Source organism: Bufo gargarizans, chromosome 1 (genome assembly GCF_014858855.1).
Source record: "Bufo gargarizans isolate SCDJY-AF-19 chromosome 1, ASM1485885v1, whole genome shotgun sequence".
NCBI classification, from domain to species: Eukaryota; Metazoa; Chordata; class Amphibia; order Anura; family Bufonidae; genus Bufo; species Bufo gargarizans.
Genome location: NC_058080.1, coordinates 392,051,345 through 392,068,131, shown reverse-complemented (window position 1 = coordinate 392,068,131; position 16,787 = coordinate 392,051,345). Strand labels below are relative to the sequence as shown.

The window sequence follows — 16,787 nt, the reverse complement described above, 5'->3', positions numbered from 1 at the left end:
AAAGAGTTCCCTGGTGTGGCAGTTCTCTAGACAATGTGCTGAAGATAAGACGCGAGTGGTTTGCATGCTGTGCAATCAGAGCCTGAAGAGAGGCATAAATGTTCTAAACCTGAGCACCACCTACATGACCAGGCATATAAATGCAAAGCACGAGCTGCAGTGGAGTAAACACCTCAAAAACCCCAAAAGATCTGAGGCTCCCCCTGGTCCCTCTTCTGCTGCAGTCTTGACATCTTCCTACCCCTCTGGAGTGACAGTGGCACCTGCCACCTCGCAAACAGGATGTGGCAACTCCACCACGTCCGTCACCAAGCATCTCCACAATGTCCAATGGAAGCGTTCATCTGTCCATCTCCCAAACACTGGAGAGAAAGAAGAAGTACCCCCTTATTCACCCGCGATCCCTGGCCCTGAATGCCAGAATTTCTAAATTTCTGGCCTTTAAAATGCTGTCATTCCTCAGGTGGAGACAGAGACTGTTAAAAAAATTATGGCGATGGCTGTCCCACTGTATGTAGTTTCCAGCCGCCACTACTTTTCTAGGCGAGCCATCCCCGCCCTGCACAACCAAGTGGCGGACAAAATTAGCTGTGCACTGCGCAACGTGATCTGTGGCAAGGTCCACATAACCACTGATATGTGGACCAGTAAGCATGGGTAGAGACGTTATATCTCCCTAACTGCACACTGGGTAAATACAGTGGCTGCTGGGCCTGAGGCGGATAGCAGTTTGGTGCATGTCCTTCCGCCACTTAGGATTGCAGGACGTTTCTCTTTGCCTCCTGTTGCCTCCTCCTCCTACTCCTCTTCCTCCTCTTTCGCCTCCTCATCTGGTCAGTGTAACACCTTCACCACCAACTTCAGCACAGCCAGGTGAAACTCATCTGTTTGGGGGGAAAAAAAAAAACGTGCAGGAGCTGTGGACGAGCATGGAACAACAGACTGATGAGTGGTTGGTGCCAGTGAGCCTCAAGCCCAGCCTGGTGGTGTGCGATAATGGGCGAAATCTCATAGCAGCTCTGAGCCTAGCCATTTTGGCGCACATCCCTAGCCTGGCGTAGAATTTGGTGGTGTAGAGGTTCCTGAAAAATTACCCGATATGTCAGAGCTGCTGCAGAAAGTGCGGTCTGTCTGTGTGCATTTTCAGCATTCTCACCCTGCTGCTGCTCGCCTGTCTGCGCTGCAGTGTAACTTGGGTCTTCTTGCTCACAGCCTCATATGTGACGTGCCCACAAGGTGGAACTCCACCTTGCACATGCTGGAGAGACTAAGAGCAGCAGCAGGTGATAGTGTAGTTTCATCTGCAGCACGCACGGGTGAGTTGCTCTGCGGAACAGCACCACTTCCCCACCAACGAATGGGCCTCCATGCAGGACGTGTGTGCTGTGTTGCTCTGTTTCGAGCACTCCACCAACATGGCCAGTGCCGATGACGCAATCCTCAGCGTTAAAATCCCACTTCTATGTCTCCTTGAAAAAACGCTTTGGGCGATAATGGAAGAGGATGTGGCACAAGAGGAAGAGGGGAAGGAAGAGGGATCATTTCCATGGTTATCAGGCCAATCTTTAACAAGTGACTCGGAGGGTGGATTCCTGCACCAACAGATGCCAGGTACACAATTATCCAGCTACTGCACAGTTCTGGAGGATGAGGAGGAGTAGGATGATGAGGAGGAGGAACAGTGTTCACAGCAGGGTGGCACCCAAAGCAGCTCATGGACATCACTGGAGCATGGCTGGGGGTATACAGAGGACACAGACGATACATCTCCCACAGATGACAGCTTGTCGTTGCCTCTGGGCAGCCTGGCACACATGAGCGACTACATTCTGTAGTGCCTGCACAACCACCCCCGAATTGCTCATATTCTAACCGGTGCTGATTACTGGGTGGCCACCCTGCTGGATCCCCGCTACAAGGACAACGTGCCGTCCTTAATTCCATCACTGGAGCGTGATTGGAAGATGCGTGAGTACAAGCGCACGCTGGTAGATACGCTGCTGATGGCATTCCCACCTGACACCGGGGGCTCAGTGGAAGCACAAGGCAAAGGCAGAGGAGAAGGAAGAAGTCGCCACTCGCCAACGCAGCTGGGGCACAGCCAGCACCTCAGAGGGGAGGGTTAGCATGGCCGAAATATGGAAAAGCTTTGTCAGCACGCCACAACCAGCACCACCAGCTGATATGGAACGTCTTAGCAGGAGGCAGCATTTCAGCAACATGGTGGAACAGTACGTGTGCACACGCCTACACGTACTGACTGATGGGTCTGCCCCATTCAACTTCTGAGTTTCCAAATTGAGCACATGGCCTCAGCTTGCCCTTTATGCCTTGGAGGTGCTGGCCTGTGCCCTGTGGCCAGTGTATTGTCCAAATGTGTGTTCAGCATGGCCAGGGGGGTGATCACAGACAAGCGCAGCCGCCTGTCCACAGGCAATGTGGTCAAGCTCACATTCATTAAAATGAACCAGGCATGGATCCCACATTACTTGTCCGTATCTTGTGCAGAATAGACAAGCATACCGGCCGCACCCAGCCATTGGTATACTACAGCACACTTTCTCTTTCTTTTCTTTTTTATATTTCAGAATGTTTTGGGGTCTTCCCAATTTTTTTTAAAATACTAAAAATACAAAAAAATACTAAAATAGTGTTGGCTACCTCCTCCTCCACCACCGCTTCCACCTACACCGCCATGTCCCCGCCTCCTCAGCCTTCTATTCCACTTTGACCTCCACCTCCTAATTCAAGAATATTATTTTTAACTTTTTTTTTATTCTATGTTATTTAAATTCATTTCCCTATCCACATTTGTTTACAGGGCAATTGTCCTGCTCCTACCCCTATTTTTCTTCCTTTTACAGCCCTCTAGCCCTTTCTATTATTTTTTTACAGCCATTTTAGAGCCCCAAAGTTTGGTTCCCCATTGACTCCAATGGGGTTCGGGTTCAGGGTCAAGTTCAGGTCAAGGTCAGGTCCCGAATCCAAACTTTGTGGCGAAGCTTATTTCTAGTCTGTAACCATAGAGACACATAAGGTTTCATGAATACTATTCAGATTTTGGGCAGGTTTAATAATCTTATTAATTAGTAAAAACGTATTATGTATGAAAGGCTTTGCGCCAGACAAATGGAGTGATTTTTGCTATTTTGTTGGTGGAGAAGGCTGTGTGATCTATTTAAGAAGTGTTTCCAGTGTGTTTTAAATGGTGCATGCCAAGCTAGAAGGAGAGATATTTGTGTGCGGAGCTACATTTTAGCCAGATTTATTACTTGCAACTTCTTAAAAAGTAAGAAAACAAGTCTCTAGTCCACTCCTGTTCCTTGGTGGGGTAAAAACTGATGGCAGCTTTACAATAAATAATATTAGACAAAAAAAATTGCTATGTAGTATGTGTGGTAAATGTAAAAAATGGCAATCTTCACACAAAAAGGTTTAAAAATAACAGGCACTCCAAAAAGATGACCATAAATATTACACTAATACCATATTACACCTTTACACAGGACAGATGCACCAAATTTATCAAAATGGTGCATGCTAAATTGTAAATTTGGTAAATTTTTAGATAGTTTTGTCTAATTTTTACATTGTTTACTTACTTTGCCCTAATTTGCAACTGTTTTTGCCACAATTTTGGCACACGGTGGGTCATCATAAGCTATATCTATGTCTGGAGTAAAACAACCTTGTTACATGAGATTCAAAAAGTGCCTTATAAACATAATATATGTGGGGAAAAACATGTACGCCCATTTAGCATTTTTGGCACAAGTCTAGTAAATCTATTCCAATGTGTTTTAAACTATTTGCAAAGTAACTTTCTATAAGCTATTCAGAGTATACAGAGACCCCGAAGCTAAATAATGCCAATAGCATTATCTGCAAGAATAATGCAAATGTCTGGCAGATATACTTAGCTTGAATGTTTTTGGGCCTTGGCCAAAGGAAATTTACAGTAGCTTATATCCACATAGCTAACAGCACTTTATTACATGAAAATATCATTCTCATCCACCACTGTAGAGCTCGGAAGATACAGTATTAACCTTTAAGTCTTTATGAAAAGAGCTTTTCTACTTCAAATATGGCAAATAATTATTTTGCAAGGAGCTATTAACACACACAGCGTTAATAAAAAGCATGTTCTCCTAAAAATTATCCGAACATCTATATTTAAAATATATAATTTAAAAGCAAAAAAAACTGAAAACTATGAAAGGTTACATTTTCTTTCATAGACAACAGCTTGAATCCCCAGATAAGTGATTTTCTTTATCCTTGTTGCTAAATGGTCTCTCTATTGCTAAAAGCTACAATTTGAAGCTTTCATCTATATTTTTTTTCTATGTTCTCATTAGTGCTTTCCATTAAAATTCAACATTTGAAATCTTCATAAGAAGAAATAAGTTAGAAATTAAAGAAATAGATTTTACAGCAGGGATTAATATATATTTTCTTCTATACAAATCTTAATTAACGGGTTGTTTTATAGCAAAAGAATGGCTTCAGTAAAAGCATAATTTTATTTTTTATGCCTGTCATTAAAGACTGAGCTTTCCATTTACTATAATCAAGTAGCAAAGAAGAAAGTCAACAAATGAAGGCAGTATAAATGCAGTAAGCTCTTGAACACGTTTGACAGTAAAGAGATAAAAGTAATGCAGCAACTTATTGTGAAATCTTGAAGGAAGACCTGCTGCTGTCTACAAGAGAGCTGCAAATTGGTAGAAGATGCATTTTTTCATCAAGGCAACAGCCCTAAATGTAAAGTCAAAGCTAAACTCGAAAGACTTAAAAAAAAAACATAATACTGTATTGGAAAAATATACTGTAATACCAGATCTCAATCTAATTTAGCTTGGCTTATTTATAGACATCATTAAGTGTAACATGTCAGAAAGGAGGGCACCACAGCAAAAAGCATACATATGAAAATAGGATACAAGCTTCAGAAGTCTGGATTCTGAAAATCTTCAATCAATTACAGTATATCCAAATAAAAAAGTAGCACTTGAAAAATCTTTAAAAAAGTGTTTCAGTCACCCTATTGAAAACAATGTTGCAGTCACTATATGGCAACATGGCTATGGCTTGAGAATGTTTCCACAGAGGGAACAGGGGTGGATTGGCCATTGACCTTCCAGGGAAACTTCCAGGTGGGCCAATGCCCAGGGGGCCGCCTGAGCCCTCCTCACGGCTTTCCAGTGGAAGTCTTTGGGGATGTATTTTGTGCTGCTGGTAGCAGTATTTTCTGATGGACTGTGGAATTTAGCTTTGCTGGGTTGGTATAATGTGCCTCAATATGGTATTGATGGTCCCGCCTACTTGTGTTGGCCCTGCCTTTCATCAATTTGGACCTGATAACAAAACGGGGCCAATTTAGTATTTTTCCCAGGGTCACTTTAAGTTCCCAGTCTGCTCCTGAGAGGGACTGAAATATTGCAGTCCACTGGGTGAATGAATTCCTTTTTTAGAAATTTTTGGGCGTGTTACTTCTTTATTTGGATACATTGGATTATGCTTGACATAGTTTATCAAATGTTAAAATGTTTATCAAAAGTTTATAAATGTTAACATTTGTAGGAACTGCATGTGCAAAGCTGTTGGAGACCTCTCTATATAGAGTTGATACCGTTATAACCTCCACAGAAGGCTTTACTATCACTACTTTAGGGAGTTGAATCGTTTTGTATAAATTTGTTTTCTAAATTGTAATGAATAAAGTATATTTGCAAATTTGCCTTTACTTTGACAGTACATGCCATTTTTCTGTTAATTCATAGTAGGAAGTCCATACATTTCCCAAAAAATAAAAAAAAGCTTGCTCAAGCTATGTACACTACATAGAAAAATTATTTTTGTTTGCTTCTTGCTAAGATACATAAATTAACTTACTTTCTGATATCTGTAAGCATCAGTTAAATGAAAACTGCTTCGGTAGTAAGACTGTTTCATGGTGACTAGTCCTGAGACCTTTGAAATGGTTGATCTCTAGCCAAAAATGCAATTTATTTTAATGGGGTGAGAACATTACTGACTTTATACCATCATTTTTTCCATAATGCATTTCATTTTTGAAGATAGATTTCAAGAAGTAATGGCTATAACAGTGAACAGCATTGAACTTTCTGACCTGGGCTTTGCAAGCAAATTCATTTTATCTCATGAATAGATGTAAGGTGAATTGAGGTAATCATATAGACATTAAAAATGCTAGTATCCTTAAATCTATCATTTCTGAACATGTTCCAGATGTAAAAGAACATGGATATTACTATATAAAATAAGAAACTCTCACTGAATATCTATACAGTCATGCAGGATATATTTGATCAGCTATAATATATACTATAGAGATGTGTAATTCTTTACCTTACTTTTTGGCTCAACATACAGTATCTCAAGATTTGGGCTGCTAGATGACTAGGTTTTTTTAAGAAATACGTCCAGTGAGCCCAGACGTAGAGGAGAGGAGGAGAGGGTTGGAGTGACATTTGGAAGAATGGTGGTCATAGCACGCACTCTCTCTCCCTGGAGCTGTGCAGTAACATAGTAACATAGTACATAAGGCCGAAAAAAGACATTTGTCCATCCAGTTCGGCCTGTTATCCTGCAAGTTGATCCAGAGGAAGGCAAAAAAAAAAAAAAAAAAAAAACCCTGTGAGGTAGAAGCCAATTTTCTCCACTTTAGGGGAATATAAAATTCCTTCCCGACTCCAATCAGGCAATCAGAATAACTCCCTGGATCAACGACCCCTCTCTAGTAGCTATAGCCTGTAATAGAAAGTGCACACCTGGTCTACCCTTCTGGGGACTCTCTGGTTTCATGGTCCTCCTGTCTGATGTATATTGAGGTGCCCTTGAAGTGAAAGGTTTTGAGATGCAAGTAAGGGTCCCTCGGTGTAGCTGTGGTTGGTGCAGTGAAATGGTACAGGTAATAATTAGTTAACAGAAGAACAGTGCTTTACTGAAGGATTACGTTGAAGCACATCAGTTACAGTTTTCAGCATGCAATCACTGGCAGGTGTTACACAAATGCACTTTTCACTGCTCTCACAAGTTTCATGGCTGCACAGGTAGTCAATAGGCCAAGGTCACTGGTTAGAGCAGTCTTCCTTACACTGCACTTCTCTAGCTGACTCACACAGACATGGGATGTAACTCTTGTTTTTTCAGTAATGCAACTAGTGTTGAGTTGCAAAATTAAGTGTTGCCTAAGACAGGAGAGAATCTGTCAGTCTTCAGTTTATTTGACGACATGGTAATGATGGAGAAAGCATTCCAAAAAACTATTTCTCTCCACCTGTAGACGAATCTTGTCAAGATTGATGCAAGTGCTGTATTGGCTGCTCAATGACCCAGAAACTTCTGGGGGAACCTGCCTGTCATGAACAGACCTCTAGTAGCTACAGACAATGAGAAGACAAAGCTTCAAGATAGCTTTGAGCCCGGAAGAGTCGCAAAGTTCATCATGATAAGTCACTAAAGAACTTGCCGCATATAACCGTAGCGCTGAAAGCTGAATAAATGTAGTTTTTCGACCAAAATACTTCAATAAAGATTTTACCACACATAACCGCAGCGCTGACCGCTGAATAAATTTAGTTTTTCAACAGAAATACGTCATTAAAGACTTTACTACATATAACTGCAGCATTGAACGCTGAATAAAATTTGTTTTTTGACCGAAATACGTCACAAAAGGTTTTACCACATATAACTCCAGCACTGACCACTGAATAAATGTTGTTTTTCGACCAAAATACTTTAAAGGATAACTGTCACACTTAGACCCTAATTTCAATTTTCATATATGTAGTTACTAATAACATGATATTCCAGAATCCGTTACCATTAGACTGACTTACCCCATATTTAATAAGATTCAGCCCTTAGCAACCAGTCTGCATAAAACTGCACTTTCACTATTCAGTTAAGATGGCCGCTACTGCCCTCACCCTGAGGCTAATCCCGCCTGCCCTCACTAGCCGGTAACAATAGCCCCCCAAAAGTGTCAGTAACCAGAGCCCTCCCCCTAAAGGGTTAATCTCCTGCAGCACAAAGGAAAGGGGTCCTTTTACCACATGTTGCTTTCATTTATACACTAAGGCGGCAGATCTCCCTTCCCTGCTCTGCCTTGCACCAACTCTGCCTTCTCCAGCTCTGCTGAGTGAGGGAGCGTCTGCCAAGCGCAGGGACAGGGAGAAGTGCACACAGCCCAGGCACTGTTATCAGCTGCTGGGGAGGACCTGGCTTTAATCATTTACTTACAGTCCCTGGCTGTCAGTAATCTGACCTTGCACGCTGCCTGCTTCTGCGTCCTCCGTCCTTCAACACATAGACGGACCCTGCATAGCAACCTTATTTTAAGCACAGGTAAAAGTAGGCAGTACAGGGAACAAAACTGTGGAATTAAGGGGTAATTGAGTACACAGTGAAAAGTTAAAATAGGGCCACCAAGGAGATATTATTTACCACAATCCAATACTCCGAAAAAAATATATGACAGTTATATTTTAATAAAGATTTTACCGCATATACCTGCAGCCCTGACAGCTGAATAGATAGCACTTGAACCCCAATGGCAAGAACAAATTGTTGGAATGCCAAAGCTGTAAAATGGCTATCTGGATCCCCAAATAATGGTTCCCTGCACTTGTAAATCATTTTTTTTATTCACAATGAGTTTTTTTTTAGCAGTGTCCCTAGCGACTTCAGACGTCTCTCCCTGCACTAAGATGTTGTGAAATAATTCTTCACTATCGTTTTCCTGCAATTTGAATAATGTTTCCATGCACTTATAAATTACTTTTTTTTCACAATGAGGCTTTCAGTATAACGCTCCCTAGCGCCTGCAACTTCTGTCCCTGCATTCAGAACGCTCAAAAATGTCTGAATCCAAGATGGCTGCGGGTATTTATAGGGCTGTGACATCATCGAGCTGGCTGGCTGCTGATTGGCTGCATGCATGGCATTATGGGTCTGCCTGCCTTCCAAGAGTTCCTTGCCCAATGTCCTTACACGTGTAGCCGCCATTGTAGCCACCATTTTAGGAAAAATTGCAATTCATACCATGAAGCACGAGGAAATTTGCATTCGCAAATCAAATTTCTCCTGAAATTCAGATCGAATTCCACTTCGTCTGATTCGATTAGCTCATCTCCAGTAAATACCACTCGTAAAAGCAACTTGTACGTCCAAAATACTTTGGTGATTAATTTCATAATGTATGGTTGAGTATGGAGTTCTGATCAAACTTTGAATCCCCTCTAAACAAGAGTTAAATTATAAAATGCTTGTTGTCTGGAGCCACCACTAGGAGGATCTTATTGCAAATGGATATATTCTTTCGAAGCATGTCATATGCTGTAAGACTCCCAAGCTCCCTCTACTGGTGCCTGCAACAATCCTAAAATGTATAATTTAACTCTATGCCTATAAATTCTAAATGTATACTAAGATTAACCAATGCCAAATTCTAGATCTACAGTGTGTAAAGGGTGAACATTTATTTTAATGTCAATTATTTATTATGTTGTCCTTTAATGCTGGCACTGATGACTACAGGACTTGGTCTCTTTTCTTTTTTTTTCCTTTTAATCCCTTTCACTTACCAAGTTGTCAAGGAATACAAATTATTTAAGTAAAATGTATCATTCCCATCCATTGATACATCAGTATCATAGTATAACAATAAATGTTCACAAACATGTCTCTGTTTCTTAAAAGGTGATGTAATGAATATGAAAGCTGCTTTTCTCAAAGATTGAATTTAGCAATCTATAAGAATATCAACAAACGTCTTCAAGACATTTTGTGGACTATAATAGTTAAATTACATTTAGTTAAATTACATTTCTCTTAATTTGAATAGTATGTCTCTCTTTAAAGGAGTAGCTTGAACTACAGAGCAGCTTTTTCTAACAAGAAATTATGAATCTTAGCCTGGTTTTTCGCAGTCGTGATAGGGGTACATTTCTGTACCCATGTTTTGGCCATGGGTTCTGTCCTGAAAGTGGGTCTGTTGCCTGAGAGTGTTGTAAAGATCAGTGATAATTTTATATCAAGTCATTGGACCTGCAATGGCAGTGGTTCGTGCCTATGGTATGGGAATGGTCATGTTGCACTCCTGAGCTGGCCTTAAAGAGGTTGTGAAGTGGAAAGTGGGCTCAAAGAGTTGCTAAAAGGGTGTTCTAAGAATATTTTTATACATTTTTGGTTAGCAGCAATAGTTTACCATAGCTTGTTGAATGTGATGCCCATGTTTTTTATTTATTTTATTTATAAAGATGAATCAGAGTTTTCGAAACAGTGGTAGGTTTCATACTGAGTCCTTGCTCTCTTCTACCTTCTCTCTTCATATCTTTCAGTCTTGTGCTTGCAGATCCAATAATCACACCCATATGCCTATGGGTCTACTTTGAATAGCATAAATAAAGACTAATACAGACACTGTATCAGCATGCAGACCATGTATATGACCAAAAAGACCAACAAGATTTGTGATCACCTTGCGGTATTAGAGAATGCAAACTGATAGTGCTGCAAGAAACTGTCGGAACCGCAACTAACTAAAATAATTGCAATATAAAAAACAGTATTGTTTCTGTGCAAACTATCAAATATAAACCTCTCTTTCTTAATTGGCTCCTGTTGAGATTCCACCACATTCAATATCCCCTATACGAATAGTGCAGTTGGTTTGTGATATAAATCACTCCTACCTTTGTTTCTCCCGGGGTCTGTTCCTTTGATAGTCCAGCTGTGGTAAAAGGTCCAATGGCTTGGCTCAATCCTGGAGTCCTTTAGAGGCAGTTTAGTTATATTTTTTTTAGATGGAAGCGTGCCCCCGCCAGCAGCACGCCTTCAGTTTGATGCTGGCACTCTGGTATCGAGCGGGGTGATGTCACCTAAGCAGAGCTACGAAAGCTAAAATGGGAAAAAAATCGGAAACATTTCGAGAAGTATCACTTCTCTTTCTCAGGAATACCAGTCTCCTCTATATAAGTCCTAGCCGGGTTCCTGGGTGGAGTTATGAAAATCCATGTCAGTTGACTGGGTATACACATATGTGACCCTTTTAGTTGTCAAAAGCAAACAATTCAACCTCACTATTGAGACCCCATGGAGCTAGACTATTAATATAAAAAATCCACTTAGTCTCCTCTCTCGATTAATATTTGATTAAATCTTCTCCTCTTATACTCACTGTAACTTTCTCTATACCGCATACAGAATACCCTTTCCATTTCCCCCCATGTACCTCAGAATAATGTCTCAATACAGGGTGTCCTTCATATTTTCGCTCTATATTAGTGTTGATCGTGAATATTCTAATCGCTAATTTTTTGCGCGAATATCGGCACTTCGAGAATTCGCAAAGATCTAGAATATAGTGCTATATCTTTGTATTCTCAAAATATTCAACTTTTTTTTTCATCATTACCCTCACTACTTCTTGCTTGTGGGCCATTGAGAAGGCTATAAATACCTTTGTCTGAGCTTAGCAACATCCCTAGCAACCAATAGGAAAGTTGCCTACCCCTTACTATATAAGAACCTCCCCAGCAGCCATTTTCTGCTATTTTTTGCAGTTCTGTGCAGTTCTGAGAGAGAGAGCAGTGTGCTCTGTGCTTTTCTGAGTCATCTGGATCCTTATTTAATTACATTAGTTAGTTAGCTCATATATATAATACAGATAGTTAGTGGGAGATAGTCAGTGTAAGTTAGATAGTGATATAGCGCAGGGTGTTAGATAGTGTGATAGGAATTACTGTGCTATGATGTACAGTGATGTACGAAATGTAATCAAAAACAGTGCTGTAATGTAAAATTACTTACAGTGATCAGGAGTTCTTCCTCACAATCACGAAAGTTGCTGACCACCATTTTCTCCAGTCCAGTCTCCAGTCTCAAGAAAACTTCTAGCAGCTTGAAAAATGTAGCAAAAGTGAGCCACGCCTGTATTGACTGGAGATCACGAATTCTAGAATTTGTGAATTTATGGCAAATAATAGGCCAAACATTTGCAAAATATTGCAAAAACGAATATTGCCTATGCTGCTTATCATTATTCTATATTATATATGTGCTCCATAAGTACATTCTTTTAGGCGTCTTTTTGTTCTACCTACGTAAAATATCTCACATGGAAATATTATTAAATATATGACCCCTCTAGTATGACATATAATATTGTCTGTTTGTAAAGGACTTCTTTAGCTTTTATTTCATAGATTGGTTTTGTACGACCCAGTTTAAGGCAGCTGATACATTTTTTACAAGAAAAAAAAACTTTTGGGATCCCTATATTGCTATTTGTTGTTTTTACTGTTTTAACAGTTGGTGTGATCATATTGCCTATATATGACCAATAATCCCTCTTCCTCTTAAGGTTTCCATTTGTTTATTTAAAGGGCAACTGTCGAATACAGTAAATTAAAAATTTCAACAGTGCACCAAGGGAGTGGTAGAGCAAGACGGTTTTTGCAGGTTGGACAACCCTCTCATCTTCCACAGATAAAACACTGATTGCATTGTCACCATAACATTCTGTTCTGGGACATAAAGCAGCCACCCTGTTCTCATTTCTTCTGTGGATTTACTGTTAATGGAAATGTATATTAATGCAGAAACACTCCTATAAAATGTTTAAAGTATATTGTGCTAGGTAAACATGTTTGCATTATACCTACTAGAGTTTGAAAGAAAAGCACATAACATGAAGTGCTAAATTAGCATGGTCAAGTTTTAAGTCAAGCATCTTTAGCATATGTAGTATATGAACAGGATATAACTAAGCAAAACCTAAGTATCCAGGATAATTTATTCAGTTAAATACATGTATACTAAATTCTAACAATTTATTTTGTAGGTGCTACAAAAGACATGGGAAAAATGCTTGGGGGGGACGAAGAGAAGGATCCAGATGCCCAAAAGAAAATGGAAGAACAGCAAGAGGCTCTGCGTCAACAGGAGGAAGAAAGGAAAGCAAAATATTCAAAAATGGAAGCAGAGAGAGAAGTCATGAGGCAAGGTATTAGGGATAAGGTAAGGCACGAAAATAACAATGTAAAATTACAATTTTGCCATTAATCATATATTAAAACTTTAAGATGTCAGCATCTATTCATATCACTGTGGTCATAATTAAATTCTGTAATTTTATCTCAAAGCTACAATACAACAAAATACCACTTTGTTGTCCTTGTTACTTACTTAACAATATTAGCATACAAGCTAAGAATTGAAAGCATAAAATGTAAGTTCAATGCTCAGTTTAAGCTTGTCATGCACATGGAGGAAAGAAGGTTTGTACACAAACATAGAAGAAGATTCTTTACGGTAAGAGCAGTGAGACTATGGAACTCTCTGCCTGAGGAGGTGGCGATGGTGAGTACAATAAAGGAATTCAAGAGGGGCCTGGATGTATTTCTGGAGTGTAATAATATTACAGGATATAGCTAATAGAGAGGGGTCGTTGGTCCAGGGAGTTATTCTGATTGCCTGATTGGAGTCGGGAAGGAATTTTTTATTCCCCTAAAGTGAGGAAAATTGGCTTCTACCTCACAGTTTTTTTTTTTGCCTTCCTCTGGATCAACTTGCAGGATAACAGGCCGAACTGGATGGACAAATGTCTTTTTTCGTCCTTATGTACTATGTTACTACTATGTTACTATGTTAGACTTTTTTTGGGATCCTGCTATATTCCTCCTATTAGCAGAAACAATAATAGATATTTTCCGCATATAGTTCTACTATGCGGGCGATTTACGAGTAGTGATTAGCAATAAAACAAATCTTTTAATGCTTGTTCATAAAGTTTATACACATACTGATAAAAAATATTTGGAGGTAAATGATCATTACTACAGGCAAAAGATCAGCCAAATGAATGTCCCTGTTCATTCCTGATCAATGATCTGTGTAAAAGGTAGATTAGAAAATCATAACATTTGAAAAAAAATAAAAATAAAAAATTAAAGAGGTTATGGCTAGGGATGAGCGAACCCGAACTGTATAGTTCGGGTTCGTACCGAATTTTGGGGTGTCCATGACACGGACCCGAACCCGGACATTTTCGTAAAAGTCCGGGTTCGGGTTCGGTGTTCGTCGCTTTCTTGGTGCTTTTTGAAAGGCTGCAAAGCAGCCAATCAACAAGCGTCATACTACTTGCCCCAAGAGGCCCTCACAGCCATGCCTACTATTGGCATGGCTGTGATTGGCCAGAGCACCATGTGACCCAGCCTCTATTTAAGCTGGAGTCACATAGCGCCGCCCGTCACTCTGCTCTGATTAGCGTAGGGAGAGGTTGCAGCTGTGACGTTAGGGCGAGATTAGGCTGATTAACTCCTCCAAAAGACTCCATCCAGTGATCGATCTGCAGCTGTGGATGATTGAACTGCTGCTATTGAATTGCTTACTGTTTTTAGGCTGCCCAGAGCGTTTTTCAGTCACTTTTTTCTGGGGTGATCGGCGGCCATTTTGTGTCTTGTGTTGCGCCAGCACAAGCTGCCACCAAGTGCATTTAACCCTCAATGGTGTGGTTGTTTTTTGGCTAAATCCTACATCAGGGTGAAACTGTCACACCAAGTGCATTTAACCAGCAATAGTCTGTTTATTTTTTGGCCATATACTACATCAGGGGCAAGCTGCGCCTGTCACCAAGTGCATTTAACCCTCAGTAGTGTGGTTGGTCAAGCTGTCACACCAAGTGCATTTAACCAGCAATAGTCTGTTTATTTTTTGGCCATATACTACATCAGGGGCAAGCTGCGCCTGTCACCAAGTGGTTGCTGGGAGAGGACGTGGCCGTTCTGCCACAGCCACACATCCTAGTGTACCAACTACCTCAGGTCCCAGTAGCCGCCATAATTTACAGCGATATTTGGTGGGGCCCAATGCCGTTCTAAAGATGGTAAGGCCTGAGCAGGTACAGGCATTAGTCAATTGGGTGGCCGACAGTGGATCCAGCACGTTCACATTATCTCCCACCCAGTCTTCTACAGAAAGCGCACAGATGGCGCCTGAAAACCAAGCCCATCAGTCTGTCACATCACCCCCATGCATACCAGGGAAACTGTCTGAGCCTCAAGTTATGCAGCAGTCTCTTATGCTGTTTGAAGACTCCGCTGGCAGGGTTTCCCAAGGGCATCCACCCAGCCCTTCCCCAGCGGTGAAAGACATAGAATGCACTGACGCACAACCACTTATGTTTCCTGATGATGAGGACATGGGAATACCACCTCAGCATGTCTCTGATGATGACGAAACACAGGTGCCAACTGCTACGTCTTTCTGCAGTATGCAGACTGAACAGGAGGTCAGGGATCAAGACTGGGTGGAAGACGATGCAGGGGACAATGAGGTCCTAGACCCCACATGGAATGAAGGTCGTGCCACTGACTTTCACAGTTCGGAGGAAGAGGCAGTGGTGAGACCGAGCCAACAGCGTAGCAAAAGAGGGAGCAGTGGGCAAAAGCAGAACACCCGCCGCCAAGAGACTCCGCCTGCTACTGACCGCCGCCATCTGGGACCGAGCACCCCAAAGGCAGCTTCAAGGAGTTCCCTGGCATGGCACTTCTTCAAACAATGTGCTGACGACAAGACCCGAGTGGTTTGCACGCTGTGCCATCAGAGCCTGAAGCGAGGCATTAACGTTCTGAACCTGAGCACAACCTGCATGACCAGGCACCTGCATGCAAAGCATGAACTGCAGTGGAGTAAACACCTTAAAACCAAGGAATTCACTCAGGCTCCCCCTGCTACCTCTTCTGCTGCTGCCGCCTCGGCCTCTTCTGCTGCTGCCGCCTCGGCCTCTTCCTCCTCCTCTGGAGGAACGTTGGCACCTGCCGCCCAGCAAACAGGGGATGTACCACCAACACCACCACCACCTCCGTCACCAAGCATCTCAACCATGTCACACGCCAGCGTTCAGCTCTCCATCTCACAAACATTTGAGAGAAAGCGTAAATTCCCACCTAGCCACCCTCGATCCCTGGCCCTGAATGCCAGCATTTCTAAACTACTGGCCTATGAAATGCTGTCATTTAGGCTGGTGGACACAGACAGCTTCAAACAGCTCATGTCGCTTGCTGTCCCACAGTATGTTGTTCCCAGCCGGCACTACTTCTCCAAGAGAGCCGTGCCTTCCCTGCACAACCAAGTATCCGATAAAATCAAGTGTGCACTGCGCAACGCCATCTGTGGCAAGGTCCACCTAACCACAGATACGTGGACCAGTAAGCACGGCCAGGGACGCTATATCTCCCTAACTGCACACTGGGTAAATGTAGTGGCAGCTGGGCCCCAGGCGGAGAGCTGTTTGGCGCACGTCCTTCCGCCGCCAAGGATCACAGGGCAACATTCTTTGCCTCCTGTTGCCACCTCCTCCTACTCGGCTTCCTCCTCTTCTTCTTCCACCTGCTCGTCCAGTCAGCCACACACCTTCACCACCAACTTCAGCACAGCCCGGGGTAAACGTCAGCAGGCCATTCTGAAACTCATATGTTTGGGGGACAGGCCCCACACCGCACAGGAGTTGTGGCGGGGTATAGAACAACAGACCGACAAGTGGTTGCTGCCAGTGAGCCTCAAGCCCGGCCTGGTGGTGTGCGATAATGGGCGAAATCTCGTTGCAGCTCTGGGACTAGCCGGTTTGACGCACATCCCTTGCTTGGCGCATGTGCTGAATTTGGTGGTGCAGAAGTTCATTCACAACTACCCCGACATGTCAGAGCTGCTGCATAAAGTGCGGGCCGTCTGTTCGCGCTTCCGGCGTTCAC

At 42.1% G+C, this 16,787-nt stretch overlaps 1 protein-coding gene across 1 annotated transcript in view; it reads left to right on the top strand.

The window, feature by feature from the left end:
- LOC122931665 (complexin-1) overlaps positions 1 to 16,787 on the top strand; it is a 262,791-nt gene that overhangs the window by 171,048 nt on the left and 74,956 nt on the right. The window contains exon 2 of the mRNA XM_044285738.1: positions 12,878 to 13,053. Coding sequence (XP_044141673.1) covers positions 12,878 to 13,053 — 176 coding nt within the window. The remainder of the gene's footprint in view (positions 1 to 12,877; positions 13,054 to 16,787) is intronic.